This window comes from Epinephelus fuscoguttatus, linkage group LG3 (genome assembly GCF_011397635.1).
Source record: "Epinephelus fuscoguttatus linkage group LG3, E.fuscoguttatus.final_Chr_v1".
Classification (NCBI taxonomy): Eukaryota; Metazoa; Chordata; class Actinopteri; order Perciformes; family Serranidae; genus Epinephelus; species Epinephelus fuscoguttatus.
Window position 1 is genome coordinate 7733053 of NC_064754.1, and position 27932 is coordinate 7760984.

Consider the following 27932-nt stretch of genomic DNA (forward strand, 5'->3'; position numbering starts at 1 on the left):
TAGAGGAATATCACAGGCATTGTCATTTGCAGTGTATGATCAGGAGTGTGTGGAGATGTGTGTATTGCTTATTTGATTACATTAATTTCCATTTTCTACCGCTTTACAAATTTAAATCAAACTAAAACTGTGTTTGTAGTGGCAGTAGTAGCAGCAGCAGTGGAGGTGTTTGTGAATTACTATGGTTATTTTATATGAAATCCTCTGTTGCATCACTTTATAATTGAAATACTGTATATGTAGGTGTGTACTTATACGCTACATATGCTACTTATGCTACATAGTGAGGACCAAAAGCTGTATTTTAGCAACAGAGTGAGGACGTTTTTGGAAAGTGAGGACATTTTGGCCAGTGCTAACATCTTCAAAGGCCTGTGTGAGGATTAAGACTTGGTTTTAAGATTCAGGTTAAGGTAAGGATTAGGGTAAGGATTGGTGTTAGGCATTTAGCTGTGATGGTTAAGGTCAGGGTAAGGGGCTGGGGAATGCATTTTGTCAACAAGAGTTCTCACAAAGGTAGAAGTACAAGAATGTGTGTGTGTGTGTGTGTGTGTGTGTGTGTGTGTGTGTGTGTGTGTGTGTGTGTGCAGCAGAGGTGTGACCAAGTTATTGTTATGTAAGTCACAAGTACTTCTCAAGATCATCCAGACTGACGAGCCCCAAGTTAAATTCCAAATTCGAGTCCTAAACGAGTCATAATGCACTCTTCACCACATGTAATGCCATTTTAACAACGTAGCTATAATATTTAAAATTTAGTAAAATTATGGATGCTTTATAAAATGTGTGTTAATTTGTTGAATGTTGTTGTGTCTCTGTCTGATATTCTTATATAGTTTTGCATACTGCAATTTGTCTTTTGTTGAGCACCACATAGTTTTTGCGCACACATGAAATGATCATTGGTTTCATTTTTTCCAACTGCCGCTCAGTAACAGCATTATTTCTTTATGGTTCTCTTCTGCAATTTGATTGGATGCGGTCCAATTGGCGTCAACTTGCATACTTTTTCATCTTTAAGCTTGGGGGAAGGTATCATGTATTTTCAAGTCAAAAGGCTCAAGTCCAAGTGAAGTCAAAATTCGGTGATGTTACAGTACAGGTCGAGTCACAAGTCACGAGTTAAAGTCCAGGTCCAGTTACATATCAAAGCTGTTATGAGTCTTTTGATTGAGTCGAGTCTGAAATCATCACATTTGTGACCTGGGTTTGACACAAGTTACAAAACTTGACTTGACTTGACACCTGTGGGGTGTGGTAAAGTAGCAGTAGTAGAGTTTTTTTTTCTAATATTCTGATATATTGCTGTTATTTTCCTTCTTTTTTATGACATTATAAATTAAAATTAAACAAACTACTTTAACTATATTGAAAGTAAATTTTAAAGTAAACATTAATGTGTGTGTGTGTGCGTGTGCGTGCATGCACAGACATGCGTGACTGCAAACCAAAGAGGAAGTTTTAAATAAAGCTCATTGTTATAGTTGCTGCATTGTCAACCTTTCAAAACGCTTCATGTCACAGTTCTTATTTATTGACTGTCCTCTGACAACATCCAACACATTTAATCTGTATTGTAAACCATTTGTGCACTGCACTTGCACAACTTCTGTTGTTTAGAAGAAGAAAAAACACAACAAAGCCGGAAGGTGAGATTGGTGCAAAAATGAAGGAAGAGAGACTGAGAAAGAAAGGGAGGGGAGTGAGGGAGGTGTGTAACAATTTCCTGTAGTTGCATGCTGATCTGCGTCTCTGAACCTTCCTCTCTGAGTCTGTTTCTGTCACAGTGAAGAGCGGAGACGAAGCTGAGCGGAACAGGATGCAGGCTATCAAATGTGTGGTCGTGGGAGATGGGTACGCCATTATTTTTCTTTACCATACATTTACATTGTTAAAACTTTAGCTGCCTTCAAGTGTTGAATCAAGCAGTGTTAACCCAGCTGATGCATGATGGAGAGGTTCAGCCCTCAGGCACAGAATTTAAGGTTGTTTGATAAAAATGTCAAAGCTTTACACATGGCCTGAACAGCCTCGACTAACAGTTTTGTCAACTTCCGCAGTGATGTGGCTGAGTGATAAGGTGTTCACTCAAAAAAACTTAAAGCTGCTGTTCTCTTAAACTTGTTCTAGAACACAGTCCGCCCAGTGTTATGTGAAGATCTTTAGGTGTGTGTGTTTGACAGCGCTGATTCAGAGTGAGCGTGCTGGATGGTACAGGCCACAACATGCAGGAAAATGCTGAAATGCAGCAAGCTCAGAGCAGAGACTCCTCACTGTAGATGGAAATCCAAGAAATGATTGAAAACTGTGGCTCTTACAGCGAAGCACAGAAAAGCTAGAAAAGAAGACAATACAAGAGCTTCTGTTTGCACCCTGTAGTCTTAGAAAACCTGCTGGTTTTCTTCACTTTTAAGACTTAACTGTCGTCTCAGAACAAGTTTGGACATTGTGTCTTCAACCAAATTAGAAAGACTAACTTCTACTCTTCTCTTTGGGGCTGGGGCAAAAGGGCTGGCTGTCATGATGGGGGAAATTGTAAAGCGGAAGTACTGTAGCTGTTGCTGCAAGAGCACAGTTACACACAATTAAACATTTACAGGTACTTGACAGATGCCATAGCTCCATTTCCTTGTGTGTTGAGCTTCCTGGTTTGTGTTGAGTGTGACTCTGATTTGAACTTAAAACAATGAGCAGGGAGACTGAACCCTGTCATTACTTGAGAAGAGAGACATTTTGTGATTTAATTTAGCACACTGAATATGAAATGGAACAGCATCTAGGATGCTAAAGTGCAGACTTTTAGCTTTGTTTTGGAGCTGAAACACCATTAAAAATGTCACTGTCGCCTCAGAAGCAGCAAAGGACAGATAGTGGGAACATTGTGATCGAATGGTGGACCAAGGTGGACGAATCATGAAGGATGGTAAACTTCCCTGTAATTTACTAGTGCCTAGATCTCCCTGTTCATCTCCCAGCTCAAGTCCGCTGGCTCTGTGGCTGTTGCTCCAACTACAGGTCGTATTTCAGCATTTTCATTGCCCACTACTACAGACACAAATAGTATAGAAGTGGACACCTCTTTCTCTAAAACGCAGACCAAACTCAGCTCAAACTGTAAAACCAGGCAGTGCCGATCAAACATAAACCAAGATTCTGTTACTGTATTGCCTATTTCTTGCCCAGAATGCTTATAGAAATATATTTTGGTGCATTGTTTGGCTGAAATACGAGAATTTGTGAAAAGGCACACATTCTCACTCCGACCTTGTCACATATCGCCATGTCAACATATGATGTGGAAGGTAGCCTGGATGCATCGGTTGTTGACGTCCTGGGATGCTGTGTCAACTTCAACCTGTTACATTCATTGTGTCTTTTCAGAATAGACTTCCGTTTTCCAGGAAATGTACAGTTTGCATACAGTCTCTTTCAAAGTAAACGTATTATGCAGCGAATTGACGTTTTATTCCTTCAACAACAAACGCACGTGGTTACATTTAGCCCATACTGTATATGCACGTGGTTAGGTTTAGGCAACAAGAGCACGTAGTTGCATTCAGAAAAAAATAACTGGTTTTGGCTTTACATTTACATGGGAAGTGAACACTGGCCTCTTGGGTGAAGGTTAGTGATTGTCTGACCCCTCTCACCCACCCTACTGGCACTGTTCACCCCCTTAACTTACACTGTTTTACAGCCACACTTCCCCGACACCGTTAAGGCCCATTTATGCTCAACGTTAAATACGGATCCGGATACGGACGGAGCCTTCTGTCCGTGCTCCATGTTCATTTCTTCCGTATTTCTGCACATTTCCATAAAGCTTACAGATATGGGCCAAACGGAGCAGTATCACCGGAAACCGTGGGGGCAGTGTTGCTGTCACTACCCGATACGCAGCTCTAGTGAGACACGAAGAAGAAATAACAATAGCAGAACTTTTTGAGGAAAGGTTGTGCGAGTTAGTTAGAAACTATAAACATCTCTATGATGTTTGACGGCCTCACAGACCACCGCCTCCTACAATGCTGCCTCTGTTTTTGTCTTTAATACAAGAGGTACATTATCAATATCTCCTCCACAGTCGCCATGTTTGTTTTTGAGTTTGTTGTTGTCATAAACTTTTGACTCTGGGCTGCCCCCTGGTGGATATATTGGTTAACATCCATGCCAACTTAAAGGACGCATGGAAGTATGTGGACAGTGACGGTAACATCATTTGAAACGGACGTATACATTTTTGTATGTAAAGGGAGCATAAATGGGTCTTTAGGCAACATTACACACTGACCGCACCTGGCTGCGTATCATGCTGACATGAAAAGACAGCTTTTTCATCAGTGTCTGAGGCGGTAGTCACTGCCCAAGCACTGGTATTCCACAACTTCCAAATGAGACCAGGTTGGAACAGGGAGTGGGCGCCATACTGTTTCCTGTATATGAAAAACAGAAGCTGAAAATAATAGGATCAAATGGTAATACTAAGCAGTGCTGATCAAACATAAACCAAGATTCGGTTACTTTGTTGCCTATTTCTCACCTAAAATGTTTCCAGAAACATATTTTAGCTGAACATTTAACTGTAATTCGAGACTGATTGATACCAGCTCGCCACCATATTGCTTTCTGTAGGAAATCGGCCAAGCTCACATTACATTACCCACCAGCAGTAGCATTTATTGTTCCGGTGCAGCAGAGAACATTCTGGTAGGTGTGGGTTTTATACCTCTTGATATAGGATAGACAGACTCATTTTATGAAAAGACCATCTTTACAGTTGTGAATTACTTTAATCTTTACATCAATACCTGTACCGTACAAAGACAAAAACAAAAGAACATGTATCATGTCCAAAAACATTGTATCTTGGCGTTTCGTGGGATTGTGTTTTACTGTGCTCATAAAGTTCAGGGGTTATTTTGATAAAAAATATTTCTTTTATTCTTTAAAAGCTTTTATTTTGAAAATACAACCTTGTGGTATCTATTTAATCACAGCATCTGCCATGGTTGCTGTCCAGAACTTGACCCAGATTGTATCATAATCCTCCCATTGCTTCCTTGAAAACACACCAACACAAAGCTAATAGGTGCAGGCCTGCAGAGAACACCAACCATGGAGGAGTTAATGTCAGGAATGTGAAGAAAAGAATGTGCAGACAGCTTGGAGCTCTGTCAAGTTTTACACATGTGAACACCTGGCCAATAACTGCAGAAAGTATTGATTTGTTGGTTATTAAAAACTGCAAAAACTGGGTGAAAATAATTCAGAATAACCCTGCAGTAACGTCTGAGAGGAGCTGTATAGATAGTCCAAACAGCACTAAGAGAGTACTGGTATACTCATGAGAGCTGGGATGCTGCCAGTTGAAGCTGGTGGTGGTATGAGTAATTTCTGCCATGATTTTTTATGTTTTGATCAATTCTGGTTGGAGCTAACGAAGCACCATGCCGCAACCTCTGCAAACACCCTTTGCTGCAGCAGCAGTTTGACATTGGGGCTCCACCAGTTTCACAGATGTTGGTGCAGGTGGACCTTGTGGGGACAGTTCAGTCTTTTAAAAGAAACTCAGCAGCTTCATTGTCTGGGTGGTGTATGTGAACACGTGTTTGTGACTAAACCAGACGTCAAAAATGGGATTTAAAGCTTCTGTTTACAGAGAGAGAAGAGGAAGTTGGTCTCAGGTTGTACGGAAGTCTGCTGTTTCTCAGCCAGTCACTGAGTTCATACAAGCTGCTGATATATGGCCCTATTATAATGTTGGCCTGTTAGATGGGTGAATGGATGGACTGTTTCGACAACAGTTTAGTTTAATTAAAATTTATGGAATTCAGAAATTCTTCATATACAATTTAATAGCATTAAACACTAATTCTAAATCCCCTTAAAGGCTCACTGAGGAGTTTTCTTGCTAACACATAAAGGTTAACATTCAGCGTTACTCACCAAAACACACTGTGTGTATTCTTGAGGTCTATCAAACAGTCCTAGTGCATTTCCTTCCTCATAGTATTTGTGCACAATCATGTTGACTAGCTTGCAGTATTCCTCTACCCTGCCTTTGCTGGCACATTGCTGGCGCCTTGGCATGTTGCCGCCACCTGTTGATCAGAGGAATAGTGGGACACCATTGGTTAGGCTGTGTATTTTGTCACCCATGTGCACTAGGACAAAATGGGTACCAAAAAAACAGTTAATAGAGGTCTAAAACTCCACAGGGAACCAATGACAAGCAGCAGCCTGTTGGTCTTTGAGAAATTACAAACCCTCATAAATTTACCATATTTCAAATTCTAGTGGAGATCCCAAATTTCTTGAATTTTTTTCCCGTTAGATGAGTTTTTCCTTATCTGCTGGGTGTTGTATGCTGACATTGAGTTGTATAAATAAAATTAATTTGACTATCAAATATGGCAGGCTGAATTTAATGAAATATGTAAAAAAAAAAAAATAGAGTCAATCGAGTCTTGAGTTTGATTATTTCACTCAGTGTAAATAGTACTAGTTATAGAATGAAGAAGTAAAGAAGAATGATAATATTTTAACAGCCTTGAAGGTCCAGTGTGTAGGATATAGGGGGATATATTGACAGAAATGGAAAATGATATTCAAACTATGTTTTCCTTAGTGTATAATCACCTGAAACTAAGAATTGTTGATTTTTTTGTTACCCTAGAATGAGCTGTTTATATCTTCACAGGGAGAGGGGTCTCTTCCAATGGAGTCTGCCATGTTGTTTCTACAGTGGCCCAGAACAGACAAAACAACCACTAGCTCTAGAAAGGGCCATTTGCGTTTTTACGTCCGCCACTGTAGTTCTCCTAAATGCTTGGCACACAGTAGTTTCAGTTGGTTGCAATCTGCAACCTCACCACTAGATGGCACTACATCCTACACACTAGACTTTTAAAGTCTTGGAATATAAACTTCTCCACAAATGAAGAATGTCTTGCAGATAATTTTGAGAGTTGATTATGGGCCTAGATAAATGTCTGCTGTAATAGTGGCCAAGCTAACTCACACTAATGCCGCATTCACATGGAATCAGGCAGACGGCAGGCGGCAGACGGGAGACATCTGCTAGACGGAGCGGGAGAAATAAACAAGTGGTCCGACGGAACGGCACGACGGCAAAATGAGACACACATGACTCGTGACACATGATTGTTGCTTTGGCGATGTTATGGCCAGATAGCTCGCTAAGCTAATAAAGCAATTCATAACGTTATGTTTCATATTACATACCTGGTATTCCACCAGCTCTGTGCTAATTGTGTCCAATATGTACGCCTTCTTGGAAGCATCACGGTAGGCTTTTAAAGTTTGGTCATATAATTCTGGGTGCTGCTGCACAAAAAGCACTAGCTTTTCGTTGTCGAGTTCAGCCATGTTTTCTGTTCTGTTTTGGAACTACGTCACATCCAATTGAACGGTAAAAGTTAAAATATTTTAACTTTGGACGGCATTGCCGTCTACTGTTGCCGTGGACGGTATTCTCTGCCGGCCTCGCCCAAGTTTTACCGTCCTTCCTTCATGTTAATGCAGCATAACTCACAGCCACTAGCCCAGAGAAATTTTATCCCTCTTAAACACTTTAATTAATAAATTGGGTGTACAATCCTGAGAGCAAAATGCCAGAGTGGAGTGAATGACAGTACAAACAGCTACAGCTACTCTCCAGCTATAGTAGTTCACCAAGTCGCCCTGCAACTTTGTCTCCAAGATCCAGCACTGTTTGCTGTTGGATGAATTTCGCTGTTCCACTTGAACTGGAGTGAGCAGGTTTAAACTACTTCATAAAATTATAGGTTTGAAAGTTAAAAAAAACAAAAATATTTAAAATCTCATGTAAAACTCAACTAATAGAAACTGAGCCTGACTGCCTCTTGTATAGACATTAAAGCTTTCCTCTCATACCCTCAGCCTTAGAAACAGACTTGTGGTTAACTACTTGACAGCTTTTTGCTTCGATGTAGTCGAAGCCATTTGACTAATTTTTGCGGCTTGTGCTTTGTGGACTGAACCAAGTAGAGGGAGACGGGGGTTTCACAAACTAAGATGGAAGAAATGATAGAAAGTCAGTTGTTGCGATGGTTACGAGATTCTAACCAGCAGGCGGACATGAAATAAGAGAAAAAGAGAGTAAGAAACAGAGGAGGAAATACAAGCAAGATCTAATGATCTTGTTTCTCTGGGGAAAAGGGTGAAGAATAGAAAGACAGACACAGAGTGAAAATTAATCTCCTTTGAGAAGTTTGCAAGCTAAAACCAAATGATGTAGGATGGCGTCAACAGGGGACAGAAAAGTTGATGGAAAACCAGATTAAGAACAGAGAGACAGAGACAGAACAGGGGTTGAAGTCTTTCTCTTTTTTTTTTTTTCTTGTGAGATGAGTTTGGTTGGTTCCTGTTTTCAGTAGCCTAACTGATGCTTCTGAAACAGATCAGTTCCTATTTGACTCACTCACAACCACAAAACACACAAGTGCTGGCGCTTCTAAACTTCTGAGGGCCTTTACTGACATAACACACTCCTTCACCCACACTCCCAACCTTAACTATCGCAACTGCATGCCTTACCCAAACTTAAACATCTCACCTAAGCCTTAACTGTAAAACCAAGTCTGAATCCTTCAACAACTTGACAACATGTCATCAAACTCAATGTCTAAAACTCAAACTGGTCCTCACTAAGATAGAAGTACCCACACAGACACGCAAAGCTTTTCTTAGTTGACAGCTGGGCTGCTCATACCACCACTGAGTCATCTTGTTCCTGGGCTGGCCTTATTTAAAATGCTACCTTATGATGACAGACTGATCTATACGCACACAGCATTTTTTTTTTTTTTGTTACAAAATCTTCAAGAGATCTTTGGTGTACCCATTTTTATAAAGTTAACTAAGTTTTTTCAGCTTCTCTCTATAGGGTCACATCAGATTATAGATATAGTATATGTATAAGACATATTTTTTTCTGATATCTCTAGTGGTATCAAAACATGCATACAATTTAGCTTTATGAACACAGATCAAAATATCCTCCACTGAGTCTAGCTAATGTTTCTGCCACTACCCGAATATAACGGGGAGGAGGGAAATTTCCCTTTTTGTGCTCAAAGACTGTGTCTGACATCACTTCCCATATTCTCAATGGTTTGTATGATATGCAAAAAAAAAAAAAAAAAAAAAAAAAAAAAGTAGTGCCCCTGCAGGTTAGGGTAGGTTTAGTCTAGTCTGAGTGAGCGGAAGTTCGCTACACAGATCAGCCTCTCACTTGGCAGAACGAGCCACCCGCTGAAGTCCCGCCCTACCACCTCCGGTTGCAGTTTTCAACACGTCCTTTACTAACTTTTGTGGTGTTTGATCTTGCGGGGATGTAGCCATTTTTCTGCCATAGTTCGTGTCCTGTAGGCGATATTTTTGTGGGCGTGTTACACCAAAACCTGTTTCCCCCCAGCAATATTTTTGCAAGCGCACCGTTGCTGTGGCACCGCCCAGAATGATTGTGATTGGTTGAAAGAAATACAAGCAGCCGGAGGGTTTTTTCCTCCAATCTTGAAGTGAGAGTCGGCCCAGCCAGACCTTTCTTTTCTTGAGAAAGGTCTTGTGAGCGAGACTAGGGTAGATTTAGGAAAGGCATCTTTGTTGGGCGACATCACGTTATGAAAGTAAAGTTACGTAGGTTAGGTTCAGAAAAATAATCATGGTTGGACGTTGTCACATTACATACTTAACATTAAGATACGTAGGTTAGATTAAGAAAATTATCATTGCTGGGTGTCATCATGTTAAGTTTAGGAAAGTAAAGTTATGTAGGCTAGGTTTATGAAAACAATCATGGTTGGATGTCGTCGTGTTAGGTACTTAATGTAAACGTTCGTAGGTTAGGTTAAGGAAACTCAAGTTATGGAGGTTAGGTTTGGGTTAAAAAAAACATGGTGAAGATGTACCTTAGAAAGCTTTTACAATTACGTGGGTCATAAATGAATTACTGGCTGAAGACTACATGGGTTTTATATGAATTCTGGTGCATTACTTTTCATAGGTATAAGTACAAAACTGATTCACCATCCCCCACATAATAGCCACTCAGTGGTTTAGCATTTGTTTGTTATTACAAATCAAAAATGTTAAAATGCTATGGAGACTACTCTTTTTAAATCAATGTTGTATTTTTTGAGGGCAATGTGCACACAAATAAAATGAATATGTTGTGTAAGACAAAGTGCGTTTAGACACAGCCAGAATCCTCTGTTGAGGAAAAACACACATATATATACAGATCTCCCCGTGTCCATTGGGAACATCTTCCCATCAAAAATACTGCAAACTGTCCACAGTTTTTCTAAAGAGGTGGGACTTTTTAGTGTTGCACCACAAACTAAATTTCCAGCCACCTTCATTGCCTGGCAGCAGGAGTTGTCCAAGGGAAATTTTTATCTGGCATGATTGTGTACCATGGCAACTAGAAGTGAAACTATCTGCATGGCTAAACATCAAGAAAGACAAGTGTTTTTTGTGTGTGTATCTGTGATATGCATGAACTAACACAAAACAGTCCCAACCCCAAACTTACTCAGAAAGTCACACCATTTTATCGGTGCTAGGTAAAGAGACACATACTCATCTCTGTAACCTTCCTGGTTGTTACCCATGGTGCTGAACAGATCTGGCTACTGTACCTCAGCTACTGTGTAATGCACCTTTCCTGGGCCCCCTCATCTCTACCGTAGTCTCAAACAATGCATGCTTGAGCTGCTAATCCAATTAGGCTGTTTGTCTGTACACCCTTCAGAGCTGACGCCTTTTCTGATCTGATAAGATTTAACCCGATGTTTCTAAAAAGAGCTTTAACTACTGAAAATCCCCCTGACTTGTTGCTCAGCTGACGCTGATGATGATGCCTGAATCATGCATCAATAATAGCTGTGATTATGAATGGACTGCAGCATTTAGATTCCACTTTTCAAACGCTCCTACTTGTGTGGGGATGTGAAAGCACTCAGATCTTTAATATTTGTAGGTCGTGAGGTCCACTTGCGAGCCGTTCCCGCTGCTTTTCTCCCCATCTCTCATCAGTGGATGGAGTTTTAACTGACAAACAAGGCAAACAGCAAGCAAACGAGCAGCTAAGATTATTTTGTCAGGTCTTCCAAGTCTAGAATGAGCTTTGATGCTTGGTTTATGTAGTCTTTGACTTTAAAACCAAATGCTCTCTTTCAACAAAGAAACTTCAACAGAAAAATAACACAATACCGAAATCTCTCATGTGATATGTCCTGTATCGTTCTAACTCTGTCAGTTAATTGAGGCTGATTGGAAAAATGGGTTTCGGGATCTTTAAATGCTGGTGGTGATGAACTACAGGAGGGACTGTGATTGTGGGTAATGAGCAAAGACTGTTTAAAATAATGGACGTAGCTACACTGACATCACCCATTGGTTCGTGGACTGTTCTGAAGCCTTGAGTTTGGCATTTCGGCCAGTGCCATCTTGGATTTTTGGAACCAGAAATGACCATATTTGGACCAGAGGGTGGAGTTGTGAAGAAGTGAGGGGTGGATCTGGCTCAGACTGCAGCCACACCTCATAAACAGCCTGTAAACATGTTTATTTCTACTGTAAAGTTGGTCACTTTAACATGGGGGTCTATGGGGACTGACTCACTCTTGGTGCTGGCCTCAAGTGGCCATTCAAGGAACTGCAGTTTTTGTCACTTCTGTGTTGCCTTCCATTTTTTAGCGCCGGAGGTTGCCTCTTATGAGCTGATAAGTTCCTTATTAATTGGGCGCAGTCTTGCCAAGACATGCCTGCTTATAGCTTGTATGTGAGCAAAAGTGTGATCATCCTTAAAGGCAAACCACAGATTGAACATTTAGGCCTGGAGCAGCAGATCACTTGGTTTCATGACAGGCTCTTTCTCGCTTTGCAACATCTGTTTAATTTAAAAAAAAAAAAAAGAAAAGAAAAGAAATCAGAAGAAACTCGTCGAAACTTCTCACCTTCTCACAGATTCATCCAGAATGCTATGTGCTCCGTGTGTCAGTGCCTTGGTGAAGACAGGCCACGAGTTCTGGTGTTATTGTTGAACTACTGAGAGCAGAACTCTGGAACAAAATAAGAACAGAGCCAGTTTGTACTTGTTTGATCACCTCCTGCGTGCATCCATGCTATTTCATCACTGTGGAAGTTCAGACAAGCTGCTAACTGCGATCCAAAAATGAACATGTTACAGGATGTAATGTTTCAATATCCATTAAAAAATGTGGCATAAAGTGAATACTGTGCAGAATAAAGTTGTGACACTGTACATGTGATGACTGTAAGATCAGTCTATTAGCTCACCCATCCCTCATCCTCTTCCTCTTCTATGATATTACTGTGTCCTAAATCCATGCTACACACTAAATCCAACTATGGTTTGAATTCACACTGATGATATACAGTGGTGCAGTTGTCCCACAGTGCAATGCTAAATTAAAATATAGGAGCTACAATCTTTGGAAATACAGTTTGCTCTCCTCGTGTGACGTTTTATTGGCATCACAAAGTTGCAGAGTGAATGATATAAGTGTGCTGACTTTGTGTACTAATTCTAAGAAAAGGATACTATGAAAATGAAGGGACTGTACTTTCTCTCTGCTGTTGTCAGTGTGTAGTATGGGCTCAGGACAAAGCTTACATCTCCTAATAAATACCTGCCTGTTATCAGTCTTTCTCTCACTGTCTTCGTCTCTTTTAGCCTGAAACATTGATATTGCCTGTTCATAATGTCTCACTGTATGTGTTTTTACTTGTGTGATCTAGAGCGGTGGGAAAAACATGTCTTCTCATCAGCTACACAACCAATGCCTTCCCCGGGGAGTACATTCCTACAGTGTGAGTATGACGCAAAAAGACACATTCTCTCTCTCTCTGAAGGTACATAAAAAAACATACAAAATAATAAAGTTTATCAAATAGCACCTTTCACAAAAGTTACTAGGTATTTTACATAGAAACTATGGATGCCCTGATTGTTAACTTCTAGGCCGATACTGATACCGAAGTTTAAAATAACTATTGGCCAATCGCCAGTATCAATGTGTTTTAATTGTTGTCGTTTATTCTGTGGTTGTACCATGGTCTTGATAAATACTCGATCCTGATCGGCTGAATGGGGTCCGTTGAAAACTGTTAATGGACACCTACTAAGTAGCTGCGGTTAAACAGTCTGTTCACTGCCTTAAATGAATCTAATATGAGTTAGGGACGCAGCCAAATCCTCTGTTTACAATTGATTTACAACACTGAGTGTCGCCTTCAGTGCTTCATCCTCTGAACACCACAGGTAGTTATGTCCAAATGAAGCTTCATGAACCACCAGTTGTATTGACTGAACCCACTAGATGGCGCTCTTGGTGTAATCAAAAAGGCTCAAGGGATGGCAATGCAGTTTGGTTTCAACTAGCAATGGCCAAATAACGCTTCATGAACCATTTCCTTTCCTTTCCCTTGAGCCTTTTTTCATTACACCAAGAACGCCATCTAGTGGGTTCTGCAAATACAACTGGTGCTTCATGAAGCTTCATTTGCACATCACTAACAGGAGGGAGACTGTAACACACACTGCAGGTACGGCATTGCCCTACTGAGCATAATCATTTCACATCCCATCCACTACTCGATACTTCAGGCTGCAGTCGACAGTAACATTACACGTGGTGCATCGTTTGTGAAAATCTTGTTATTAACTGGGGGATGCAATGTTATTGACTCTGAATCTTGCTAGCATAATGTTAGCTTCCTGGCTAATAGCTAGTGCCAAAGTGTTCTATAAGCTAAAGGAACTAGAAATATCTCCCGCTGCCAGGTCTACATTTCCATCGCATAAGTACCTTAAGGGGTGGTAATGATTGTTCCAGGTGTAAGGTAAACTCCCAAGTCATAGCTTGTCAAAAACTTTTGAGTTTGACTGCAAAAAGTATAAAAATAGAAATGAATGTTCTTACTTCTTATTTCTTTGGTAAGTGACCAAACGCTCAAACAATGCGCGTAGGACCATTCACGCCTCCACGTTGGCACCAAAACTGATAATGGAGACCTCGTCATTCCTTACTTGTTGTTATTTATTCCCTTTTGTGCAAGAGAAATAAAGAAATCTTCATTACAATAAAACAACTGAACTGCTTTAAAGTCATTCAATCCTGCGTAACACAACCTTCGAATGAGCACACATTCAGTCATACACAATGAAACAACCTTTTAATTACCTTTGTTCACATGAAAAACATTTATTATCAACTTCAAAAGCCTTTATACTACATATAATACATCATAATCCCCTCTCTAAAATCTATTTTATGTTGCTATGAAAACATCAAGGGATTTATTCTTCAAATGAACAGATTTATTCAAGTTTCTCACCAAAAACTACATTTTAAATTACATTCGAACACATCATCAGGACCTATTAAATTTGCTGAAAAGTCCTTTATACTGATAAGAGCTTGAACGCATCATAATGTAACTCAATGCAACCTCCATCAGCAGTTACTTCCGGCCATTGGCCGCAAACAGCTAATTTTAACTAACTCTTCTCCTGCTGATTTCAACATGGATTTGTTGCTTACAATGTAGCACCAGAGAAACAATCGGTTGTGTCCCCATGACGCATCCATATCGAGTTTACTGTGTTCTCTTACCCTGACGACTTCTCAGGGTTAAAGAACACAAGCATTTTTTTTTATTGCCCCTGGGACAATGGGACATTGTTAGTCTCAAGACCTGCTTTTTAGCCTGCACAAAATTGATGCAACACAACAGAAACATATCAGCCACTGCCACAGGAGATTGCCATCTTATTTGCAGATAGGCCAGTGGCAGTGAACAAGGCGAATACTGGACGATATTAATGATTGGCTGATAAACCTTTACAATATTCTAGGACTACAAAATGCAACCAAGAGACAAGTAAAGTCAGGTAATACATGTGAGAGAAAATGTATAAATGTGACACAATAATGTCTTTAAACAGGATTTAGGCCCATGAAGTGCTCTAAAACTAACCAGTGAAGTGAGGAAAGAACACGAGTGATATCATATCTCTTGATCTCTTAAAACAGGGATGTCTGAACCCTTTTGAATGGGGGCCAGATTCCCTCCCTTTATGTAGGTTATTAAAAAAAACATAACACTTGCTATCAGCTTTGCGCCTCTTTGTCGTGGCCATCTCTGTTACCTAGCAGGAAATGTCTGCTGTTGGGTAACTCTTTGTGTGCTCGTTTATCATCTGTTTATGAAAACAAACTAGTTCCGCTTGCATAGTTCCTTCTTGATGCGTGTCTACAAAATGTATAAAAGTCCTGCACCATGAGGTTAACAGAAAAAAGCATATTGATGTTGTTTGTTTGAGCAATATTGTGCAGGGGACCACATTGTATATTTGGAACGATAAGCATGGGCCATTTAAAATTGGTCTGCAAGCCACAACTGGCCGCACTTGGCCGCATTTGGACATGCCTTTCTCAAAAGCCTCAAGCAGCTGTTGTTTTTTTTTTTTTTAATTTTATTTATGAGGCAGGATGTTGCTTAAACAGTGTTGAAAGTGTCCATCGAAGTTGCATAAGGGAAAACAGAAATTATCATTATGACGACCCACGGAAGGGTTCATTTACAACATCTGTTTTTATTCATATCTAATCATCTTTTTTTTTTTTTTTTACCTTTTTTTTTTTTACATTTTCATTAATGCACTCATTGTTTTTTAGTACTGAAACTATTTGGTAATTGTGCTTGTCTCTGTAGCAACATGTGCACATGCAGGAGGCCCAGGGGAAGGTGTATGACTGTGACTGACAAAGCTGACAAATTAGTCTGTAGTGTGTCTATATGACCACATGAGGGCATTGTTGCTTACATATTACAGTCTATAACACTGGCCATTACCATAAACACACAGTAATATATTATACATTTTAATGGCAGACAAACACAGCAAGGGAATCCAAATCCTTCCAGTCTAAGGACCAGTCTAGTGCTCATTAACTGGGCAGGTTTAATGAGCTACTTACTGTACTAAGCAACACATTTTTCTTATATCTCTAATGCTGTAAAAACAAAGGCATGCTTATTATCATGAAAGCTGTATTACTGGTCATACCAAACTCTATATGCCCAAATGAACTCCTTTATTTCCTGTAAGCTTCGCCTGTCAGATGTGTAATTATGCAATGCTTCCTTGTTGTGATGGCATTTCTGTGGCATTTATAAATCAAATGATTGATTGTTTAAATAATCTATTAAAGGACAGACCAGCTCAGTGACTGACTGATTGATGCCGTGCTCCCCACAGATTTGACAACTACTCAGCTAATGTGATGGTGGACAGCAAGCCAGTCAATCTGGGACTCTGGGATACAGCTGGACAGGAAGACTATGACAGGCTCCGCCCACTGTCCTACCCACAGACGGTACATCTTCACACACACACACACACACACACACACACACACACACACACACACACACACACACGCACGCACACACAAAGAGCACACAGTCGTGTTTCCATCACTTCAGAGAACATTACATTGACTTCATTTCCTGGGGACTAACCCTAACCCTATCAACTACTTGCCTAACCCCCAACCTCAAAGGTTTCGCCCTAAATTGTATTGATTTATGTCGTGGGGACTTGCATTTTGTCCCTAAAAGGAAAGCGAGTCCCCACAACATGAGTAATACATGCCCACACACTTGCACAGTTCATTAGTAAAGATAACATCTACTTTGTCTCCCGCTGTGAAACCCATGAGATTTGAGATTGCGGCTTCCAGATCCATTTACAACCTGCACAAGCTACATTAATTTGACAGGCAAAATAGGTTGGGGGAAAAAGATGATGTCACAAGTTGAGTTTCCATCCAAATGTAACTGAAATGTTGGAACAAGAAAATATAATTATGCACGTTTCCATTCCACTACTGTTACTGGGAGGTGGTTCATCAGAATAAGCAGTAGATGATCTTATTTTCCAGTCAGGTGCCACTGCAGAAGAAGACAGTGCAATGAAATGATGTAATTAAAAGAGCACCAGTCATATAATGATAGTAAAACTGCGTCATCATTTATTTGCTAAATCTTTTTCCATTGTACTTTGTCGCATTTATCCATTTTTTGATACACCAACTTTTCCACCTCCCCAAAGCTAAACATTTTTTTTGTGATATCTCCAGATTTGTATGAATTTTTGGCATTTGCACGCTATCCAAACAAACAAGACAAAGATAAAAAAGGAGTGGGTAGAAGTCTTCTTTTAACTCAATTTATTATTTCAACAAATTCCCGAATTTATTCGCAGTAAACAACTTTCCCCAGTCTATTGACCACCCAATTAAATAAAGGTCACCAATTAAATACAGTTCTGTGATTAATATCAGAAAGAAAAAAATCTACGTAGAAATTCCTAGAAATAATGTTTATCTTATACTGTGGGACTTAATTGGCAATTAAGTACATTTATTAAATAGAAAAGAAAAACAGAACACACACTGTATACACCTACATAAGGATAGTGTGACTAGCTTTGGCCAAAATGACTGCTATATTTAGTTGTACTGAGGATGTTATTTGGATTAAGATGTTCCTTTTTTTTGAGACCAAATAAGCAAAATTTAATTTGACTTTGAATAAATTAAAGCAGTTATTGTGCCAGAAAAGAAACTGTTTTTTTTCTGGTTTGTTTGTTTTTTTACATTGGCTTCAAGCATTTCTCTGAACAGAGCTCCCTCTTTCAAAACACTTGACACAGTCAGCACAACAGCAGTTCCATTGCTTCGACACAAAATACACCCACTGACTACATCTTTCAAAATTCATGAACTGTTTCTGACTCAAACTCAACCACCAACAAAATCACAGCTGATTTCCACTTCAGCAGAGCAGCCACTGGGTGATTAAACTTTTCAATCTAAGGCCATGTCCACACTGCAAAAGGGTAGATATGTGGACTGCGTTCTTCTCAGTAAAAACAGACCAAGTCAGACACAGAAGAATTCTTTTCCTAGTGGAGGTGGATTGTTAATAACCACCTGCTAGGTCATGATTAGATGTCCCCCTTGAACACAGTGATTGCTGGATGTCAGGACATACCTGCAGAAGATTTCCAGGGATGAATCAGACATGCAAGAAGACAGGGTTGACTAGCACTGATAGATAGATAGAAGATAATTCCTCTATGGGGGTGTGGACCCTGAATGGTTTCTCTCTGTGTCTGGCTGGGTTCACGTTTGTTGAGACAACCTCATTCCAAAGTTTTGCCCTCCTACAGTGCATACATTGCATCAAACTGAAAAGCTTTACCAGCTGTGGTTGGTGGTTGATTTATTTTACAGTATTTTATTTACATGTAGCAAACTGCAATCTAATTTAAGATAAACTCTCAGATTGAAACTAAGATTTTTTGGTCAAATTACCAGAACTTTTGGACCCATTTTAAATCGAGCATCAACTACTTGTTCAACAACATAACACACAGTTAACGCAGAGCAAGTCTCTCCACAATAGAAAAAGGCTAATAATGTCCTTTGCAATAAAATGAGTCAAGGACCTATCATTCCCCATAGGTAGCCTACAGAGAAACATAAATATTTTACCATGAACTATATAAATTTGCAGTAGACATGTAGTCAGAGTCCCAGTGGGGTCAAATCAATCCTCTAATCTACTCTCTCTCATCTCATTGTCTGTCTAGGATGTTTTCCTGATCTGTTTCTCCCTGGTGAGCCCAGCGTCCTATGAGAACGTCAGAGCTAAGGTGAGTCTCCAATCTGTGGTATGTTATAGGCCCGTTTCCAACGCAGGAACTTCGGGTTAATTTTACGGGGCCAGGGCCGTTGGTGCGTGTCTTCACCACAGGAACCACCCCTGAAGGACAGAATTGCGGAACGTTTACAGGAGCTAAACAAGTCCCTGCCTCGGAGTAGGCACTCAGAACAGCCCTGAAAAACTCCTGGGTGGGGCTGGGGGTTTACTTGGTGCTGATTGGATATACTCAAGGCGGGATGTGACGTCAACAGAAAGCGACAAAATAGCCGGCATTTTTAAAACTCAGCAGATGAGGGTTAGCGCGTTCATAGCTTCCATCGCCATGTAAACGAAGAGACATGCCAGAAACCCAGCAACCACCTCAGCTCCTTCCATGTTGATTATCGTCTTTCTTATGTCTGCTTTCTTCTTCTTACTTCTGCTTCGTACTTCTGCTTCTTCTTCTTTGTTGTTGTTCTTCTTTGTTTGTTTCTTTGCCGCGTCACCCCGGTCAATCGCGGAACGATTACATCACATCCAGAGCCCGGTAACTTGACAGGAACCTTCCTCCTACTCCGCCCTCTCAGTGGAGACACGGCGGTTGAGAGGGCCGAGCGAGAGGACGTTCCTGTAAAGTTCCTGCCCCCCAGATAGTACCAGGAACTTCTTCAGCGGAAGCGGGCCTTATTATTTGGACCTTTTTATATGTCACCTGAAAAAACAGTCACCCACTTTAAATATATACTTTGAGTTTAGGGAATCAAGCAGTCCTAAAATAAGCAAAAGTGGTTATACAGTATATAAATAAAAGAAAAACAATCTTGTCGCTGCCTCTTCTGCTACACTTGCTGAATTATATGTTTGGGAAGTGATTTGCATGTGTATGCAAGGCCTAAAACAATGAAGAATGGAGGAGCAATTAACCATAATTAGTAGGTGAAACAGCAGACTTTACAAAGCAGGCTCAGCTCCCAACTGCGCTCTCGTAAGACAATAACAAAACAAAGATTTTTGATAACGAAAGACAGAATGACAGTGACACAGGGGGGATTTAAGTCGGGAGTGTTTGACATTTTGTCTGACAGATAATTGGATTCTGGGCTCTCGCAGATCATTAAAATAATCAAATTTAAGGAGGCAACTCCATCAGACAACAGTGATGTGAAGAGGAGTGTGTCATAAGCCAATATGTGCGGTGGCCCTGAGAGCTTAACACACTGCAAATTAAGAACACACATGCAAATAGACACCACACAAACAAATGAGCAAACATCTTAACCACCTGACGATATATGCACAGCATTTTCATAAGCCACAAACCATGGCAACAGCAAACATATCCCAGCCGAACGCATCAATCCCAATCGTCCCCTTGAAACAGTGTCCGTTATGCTTGGAGCTTCTTGCAGCATGTTTCTCTATTTGCGGCAAGAAGGTCCAAACATAACAGAAATGGTTTCAAGGGGACACTAAAGATTGATGCGCACAGCTGGGACACGTTTGTTGTTGCCATGGTTTGTGGCTCATGAAATTGAATTGAGCTATCCATCAGTGGTGTTGGAAAATGAGAGTATTTTTGCCTTAATTTTGTGATCTTATGATTCCGATATTATTGCAGATATCTAATGCTAACCTAGTGTTAGCCTTTTGCTTATAATAATAATAATAAGCAAATAATTATTATATCATAGTAATTAGAGAAAAACAGCACAAACGTACAAAAAACAGCACATCTTCAAGTTGAAGAAGCTGGAACCAATGAATGTCTGGTATTTCCTTTACTGAATACATGGCATAAATGTGCCAATCAATTAATCAACTAATCATTTCAGTTCTAGATTTAAATCTCCATCCATCCCTCTGTCCATATTCTATCCCTGCTTATTTCTATTCAGGGTCATGTAGGTTAAATCATTCAACCCCTTTAACCTCGACACACTGAAAGGAACACCAGAATGTATTTGCAGCATTGTGAGATTAAAAGCCTTCATGCATGGCATACTCATCTAAAGTGCTCTCTCGGTTCTATAGTAGTTCATGCGCTCTCCATTTCCTGTTCCTCGATGACACAAGGACAAGTACCGCAGCAAAAGGGGAGTCTCTCTCAAAGCCACTCGCTGCCTCCCAACCCTATAAATATCCTATAAGAACATCGACACAATATAACAAATGAAATAACATCATGAATATTGATTAGATCCGTTTGAATACGATTCACCTCTGCCTTGCTCTTCATTTTGAATTCCATGCGAGTCACCATAGTAACAAGGGACTGGAGCGGTGCCATCAAAGTGGTTCCCACTAGATTAGTTGGTATGTAGGGAAATTAAAGAGGAAGAGTGCTTGGTGGTAAAAGCAGGGATTCTATAAAGTGAAACTTCAGAAGCAGAAAGACGGCTTTGGTTATAATTTTACACTCAGAAAACAGACTGTATTTGGCCTAACGTACAAATGATTACTGCATTACCTGTGTGTGAATAAGATAATGAGATTTACATGTATTTCCCACATGTACGATCATGACAGACACACAGAGACTAAATGTTTTGGCTGGCATTGTTTGCACTATACAAACATCATTTAGTCATTTCTGAGATATACTGTATGGCTAATTCTTCGCAGGACGAACTTTTTATGATTCTGGACCTTTTAGACTCTTCCTGTCTTCAAACTAACCTTTTCCTCCCTTCACATTCCTTCCTTCATTTGAATCTGAATTTTAGAAGAGAGTAGTGATACTTAACTTACGGCGACAAAGTGCCGAGTGGCCCACCAACCATTTCTATTTCATAATGGAAATAAACCTTTTTGTATTTTAAATTTAAATAATATGCCGGAATTCATAAAAAGCATCAAAACAGGGTTTAATTTAAATCAAAAAGTCCCACAGTCCCAGGCTAAGCCCCAAATGTCCTCCAATCCTAGAAATGTGCCCCTGGCCTCCTGCCCTTTTGCAAAACTGACCCTCAGGCAAAGCAGGTTGAATATCCTTTGTGCAGAGGTGGATAACTATTGACAGCAAGGCACCTGTGCAGCTAAATGTCAAGCAAATCAAAGCATAATGACATGGTGGAGTATAGATTGTCTGGCCTCCTGTTCACTCACTCTTCATCCATCACCAATCAGATAGCATTCACTCTGTGCTACATTACAAGACTCAATCATCTGGACAGAAAGGTCAGAAAGATTGCTGTAGGCAGCACAGGGCCCACCTTTGAGCCTGTGATCATGAAGAGGCAGAGAGTGCAGCAGGTAACCCGCTTAAAATATCTGGGAACAAATCACTGATAATAAACTTATCCAACAAAGCAAGGCAGCAGCTCTGTCTCCTCAGGAAATTGAGGAGTTTCATCGCCAGCAAACACACCCTGTAATATTCTCATTATATTCTATATTTCTTCTGGCATGGAAACCAATCACCTGGACACAGATACAAGCTCACCGAAGGGGTTAACCAGGCCATTGAGATAACTGGAAATAAACAGTTGCAACTCCAGAACTTGTACAACCAGCCTACAATCACAAAGGTAACCCAGGTCTATAAAGACACCACCTGACCTCTTCGCTCGTCAATACAGCTGTTGCCATCTGGCAGGAGATTAAAAGTCCCATTGGCCAAGACAAGTAGGTACAAGTCTAATTTGTGCCCTGTGCTCTGGCCATCCTAAAGACAGACAAGTCATTCAAGACAAGTCCAAGTTTTAAGTCATTCAAGAAAAGTCACAGTCACAATACAATCTAAAGTCTTTCAGAGCAAGTCTCAAAACTCAAGTAAGACAAGTCAAAGTCAAGTCCTAACTCAACTGATATAGGTCCAACACAAGTCGTAAAGCATTCAAGACAAGTCAAAGTCTAAGGTCCTTTGGAGCAAGCTTCAAGTCAAATCTTAAGTCAAACAAGACAGTTAACTCTGAAAGCTTTTAAGCAAATTTAGTGTCAAGTCAACTCAAACATGTCGAAATCAAGTCTCAAAATTGCAATGGACCTTTATTAGAATGGAATTTTTTACAGATCAAACCTTGAAACTTGAATTGTTTTGCTTCCGCATCTCAAGTCAAGTACACTCGTTAAGGAGTCAATTTTCAAGTAAGACAAGCCCTCTTTTCTTTTACTTAACTCCTAACCTAAAAGTCTAAGGCTCTAGTATATGTTAAGTGGACCTGCTGAAAAGAACAGGCCAAGTTCAGGGAATACTCACTTGAAAGTCAAGTTTAAAAAACAATACAAGACAATTTCCTTATTGGCTGCGACCAAGATAGAATTTACTGTGGCAGAATTTAATTTAAATTTGTTTTACTGAGACCTCAAAAGAAGATTGAGCTGCTGAATGAGGAGGAGATTCAACGAGTCCATGAATCTGTATTACACAGAGGTTTAGAATTTCAGACACACACAGTAAAACATTTAAAAAGGAGCGGCTAAAAGAAGCAGCAGTACAACCCATCAGGTAATACCCATAATCCCCATGTCAACAGGTTGGCCTGTGAGCAGACTCTCTCACTAAGCAGGCTGGATGTGCCAATCAAAAACTACAACCGTCACTGTGTGCACTAACAGAATCTTATTTCTAACTTAATTATTTTAGCAGATAGCATCTCTCATTTCCTCACTGAGGAAAACGAAGAGAGAGACAGGGAGAAGTCGGGAAAAGGAGATACGAGGTGAGGAGGAAAAAGCAAACTTGAGATCAGAGGGAAAGGCCTGAAGAAAAGAAGGGAAACTAGTGGGGACCTGGCTGAGAGATAGAGCAAACGCTATAATTTTGAGGGAAATTGTAAGAGGAGAGTGGAGGCAGCTGGGAGAGGTCTGAAAATGAAAACCTCAATCATGTTGTGAAATTATTTGCAAGTTCAGGCTGAAACTTGGATTTCATACCTTCAGCATGTCATTTGCATTTTAAGACTTATTTCACAAGAATTTAAGGAACCAGGCTGACTCCTTCACCCAGCTTTTTGTACCTTTTGGCTTCCAACCTTTTTGTCTCCCTTCACCTCCTGTCGTTTTCTTCATCTCCGACACTTACCTCCATTTTGTGTCTTCTTCTTTGTCTCTTCTCTTTTTGTTTGCCTTTAACTCTGTCCAGTGGTACCCTGAAGTTCGCCACCACTGCCCCTCCACACCCATCATCCTGGTGGGCACCAAGCTGGATCTGAGGGACGAGAAGGATACCATTGAGAAGCTGAAGGAAAAGAAGCTGGCACCAATCACCTACCCTCAGGGTCTGGCTCTGGCCAAGGAGATAGGTGAGTAATACTCACAGGGTCCTCTCAGGTCTAGTGTGACAGAACTGTGTAGCCTCCTTGGCTGATGAAACAAAGCAGTCACTATTGCTCAGTAAGTGATAAGATAAATGAAAATGTAGTCAATGTATCAAGGCCCAGACACACCCATCAAAGAATCAGGTGTGATGAAGGCCAACAGTTGCATCGTCTCATGTTGCCTGTGTCTCAGTCAAAAAGTTGCACTTGAACACACCACAAAGGCTACAACCAATGGCCAGTGAGCACTTATGTTCTGCACCTGTGTGAAAGTAAATAACCCTCCATACCAGAAGGCAGTGGTAGTCTGGATTTGCCATTCAAAATGGAAACAGGAAGACCGAGGATGGATTCAAGATGCTAGTTAGCCAGTTAGCACATTAACCACACAATCCCATGTTGAATGGACAAATTACTGTGCACCAACGAACAATAACACAATTACACACTGGTTCTGCTATAGTGCTCAGTGGCTAAAAAAAAAAGTACCTAATATAACAATTGTGTTCCGATCTCACACCCTCTTGACTTTAGCTATTTGATTCCTCATGTTTGTTTCTAATTTAATTTACTGACCGTCTCCATCGTCTCCGACACTGATTCAACAAACTGACTTGGCCACTAACAAGCCGACAACTGCCAACAGTGTGGGACAGACCGAAAAGACTGGGGCGACGTACGCTCACTGACAGCCCAACATTGACCAACAGTCAACTGCCTGCTTGGTGTGTCAGGGACTTATAGTTAACCTATGATGTGTTGCCTGCGATTACTGCCCTAACTGAGGTAGTATATTGAATTCAGTGACAGTAAAATCATGAACAGTCTCCATTATAGTTAGTTGCCGTGACATCAGCCTTGAGAGAAAAATAATACCTCTAGCCTTTTTGACCAGCACCTTACTTGAGTCACCATGTAGCCAGCCTGAATGCATTTCAGATGCATCATTTTGTGTCCATGGAGCTTGCCATATGTGCCCAACTGATTCTGGAGAAACACTGCAATGTCCAGCAGATCTGAATGGGCTTTTTGTCTGAACAACCGCAAAGTCTTAAGGTGCCTGCGTAAAGTTGACTAACTAATAGTAACACCATCTATATGACTTAAAGACAAGAGTATCTCCCAGTGTCTCAAACCCAAAACAAAGTAAAACTGGATTAAACTAAACAAGCGGGTCATGTTTGCTTCCATTATATCGAGCTCTCAAGAAAGGAATGAAAGTGTCTGTTGTTCTATTGCTCTCTTAACTCAGAAAAAAATACTCAGAAAAACAGAAAAATAAAAAAATTACTCCGAAAAACAGAAAAAATTACTCAACAAAACAGATTTTTTTTTATTTGTCAAGTGAATGCAATACGCTTCCATATTATTCAATAGCGGAAGTATGTGGCATACAGTCGATCAACTTTAAGAGTCAAATGATGAACTGAATACATCATTTGACTCATTTTATGGGAACACACACTGAGAAAGCTTAACAACAAGCTAATACCTGTTGACTGGGGGCTGTGGGGTTTGTCAAGCCAGCTAAGGCAAAGAAAGCCTGGCGTTGTCGAACTAGCTTTGTGTTACAGCCCTGTGGGAGTTGGTGGTGACCTAAGAAGAGCATAAAGGCTGAATCATAACTAGAACCCCCTCCATGGATCATATCACTCCTGTTCTTCAGCGACTTCATTAGGTTTAGGTTACCTGCCCTGATGATGACTTTATGATGATGATTTTATACCTTTTTTCTAGTCATTTTATTAATTTTTATTGTATATTACAGAATCTATGGATATATTGCTGCTTGTTTTGTTTTTTGTTTTTTTCACGTAAGGTGTCCTTGAGTGCTCTGAAAGGAGCTTATAAATAAAATGCAGTATTATTATCATTAAAGTAAAATAAATACTCTGAGTAGCAATATTAGAAATGATTGAGAAATTTAGCCATTAGAACCCCAGCTGACATGTTCCTTATGTCTCAGTGGCTTTAACATTACTGTATTTCAGCATGCAGGTTATAGCCTATAGGATTGCCAGTCTTTCTTGAAAAGTATGGTTAAAAAATGCAGTTTACATATACTGGATACGTACATGGCGTTACATAATGCTGCTTGTTTACTTCAGCCTACTTAACACACTTATTCTTTATGTTTCAAAGTGTAGTTTTATCAATGTGTGTTTTTCTGTGTCCTTGTTTATATGTTTAGACGCAGTGAAGTACCTGGAGTGCTCGGCCTTGACCCAGCGCGGTCTGAAGACTGTGTTTGATGAGGCCATCCGGGCCGTGCTCTGCCCCCAGCCCACCAAAGTCAAGAAGAAGCCCTGCTCACTGCTGTAAATGGTAAGACTGAAGCAAACACAGAGGGAGAGAGGGAGAGTGGTCAGTGAAGAAAGGAACAATCGAAAGATGTAGTGAACAAGTGAGAGAGAGTAGGAGGGGTCAGGATGACTCATTCATTTGTGTGCTTTTCCTGGATCGTAACGCTGAACACATCCTACACAACTTGTGAGGAATCTTGATCGCGTACTGGGCAGTGAGAACTGGCTGATCACCGATAGATGATTCAAAGGCTTCTTCTTCACCAAGCATACAGTTTCACACACTTGACAAAGAGAATAAGAAAACTAGCCAAAGAGAATCAACTGAAAAAACATGGTAGTTTTTACACAAAGAGACACACTAAAGACAATTAGAAAAACATGATAATGCATGCACAGAGAATATAGCTACGTTGTTTCTTCTGAAACGATTTACCTAATGTCACATTTGATATGAAAAAAAAAAAAAATCCTATCACAGTACTCGGGTAATTATTTCCCACCCTTCAGGGCAGATTTCCAATTTGCCAGGAGGAGGACAGACACATAATGCAGTGAGCTAGAAAATACAGCAGTAATATGACTGACAATGATCCAAGCCTTTTCTCTGCAGGAGATACATTAGCAACTGAATAACACAAAGTCCAAGAAAAAGAGAAGTTAATTTTTATTTTTTTTATTATAATAATTATTGTAGAACTGAAAGCATCCCGCTGGCATTTCAATATGCCAAGGTACAAAGAGAATTTGGAGACATGTGACAGAGAAATTATTTTCACAAAATTGCATGTGGACTAATGAGACACTTCTTTGCTGAGAGGAAGAATCCTTTATGTTCTTAACACTGAAGCAGGATTACATTTTCTCAGACATCCTACACGCATTGCCATTTGAACCTGTGTGTGTGTTTTAATCAAGTTGTGACACATTCATGTGGTCGTCATTGTCTTCAATTCTTGCAGGACCAGGAAGAGGAAAAGGAGAGATTCAGACTGATGACCTGAGGTTGAAGAAGATTTTAAAGTTCTGTTAATGTTTCCAGTAGAAAACTACAATTAGATTTCCACTGGTTAAAAAAACAATGCTTGTGCAGTTATAACAAAATGGTAGCAAACCTTTGTACAGCTTACTTAGAGACTGATTTTTGAAGTGCATTATAAAAACTGCACTAAATTTCCTCTGTAAAATACACCAATTTATCAGAAGAAATCACTATATGTGGATGCAACAGACTGCCCCAGTTGACACACTATAGACTCACCCTGTTAGCTTAAATGTACTGTAAGACCAGGAGCAGAATGTACCAAATTCCTGCACACCAGATCACACCTCACTGCTCTCAGGTGTCTTGTGTAGCTTCAAATAATGATAATATTTCTTACTGAGTGCAAAGATGCAATAAGATTGCTTCATAATGTCTTACAAGTGTTGTATTGAGAGTGACGAACAACGACAAAACATAAGGATCAGGAATGTAGTTTTTGTATGAGCAGGGAGCAGAACAATGTTGTATTTGAATAAAGGTTATTAACAAATGTTTTATTTGTTGTGATATTAAAATAAAAGACATTTTATCAAGTAA

General features: G+C 40.1%; 1 protein-coding gene and 1 long non-coding RNA gene across 2 annotated transcripts; one reads left to right on the forward strand and one right to left on the reverse strand.

Annotated features, from left to right (window-relative positions):
• The first annotated feature begins 1720 nt into the window (after positions 1–1720).
• Positions 1721–27932, forward strand: rac2 (Rac family small GTPase 2). The gene is made up of 7 exons (XM_049570984.1): positions 1721–1854; positions 12811–12882; positions 16337–16454; positions 18737–18799; positions 23873–24032; positions 26239–26372; positions 27313–27932. Exons 1-6 carry the CDS (start codon positions 1820–1822, stop codon positions 26367–26369), a joined length of 579 nt encoding a protein of 192 aa, XP_049426941.1. The 5' UTR covers positions 1721–1819; the 3' UTR covers positions 26370–26372; positions 27313–27932.
• LOC125885452 (uncharacterized) lies at positions 6014–23896 on the reverse strand. Its single transcript, XR_007448902.1, has 3 exons — positions 23813–23896; positions 12006–12110; positions 6014–6101 (listed from the first exon to the last, which is right to left on the reverse strand). It is a non-coding gene; the product is annotated as an uncharacterized LOC125885452 (long non-coding RNA).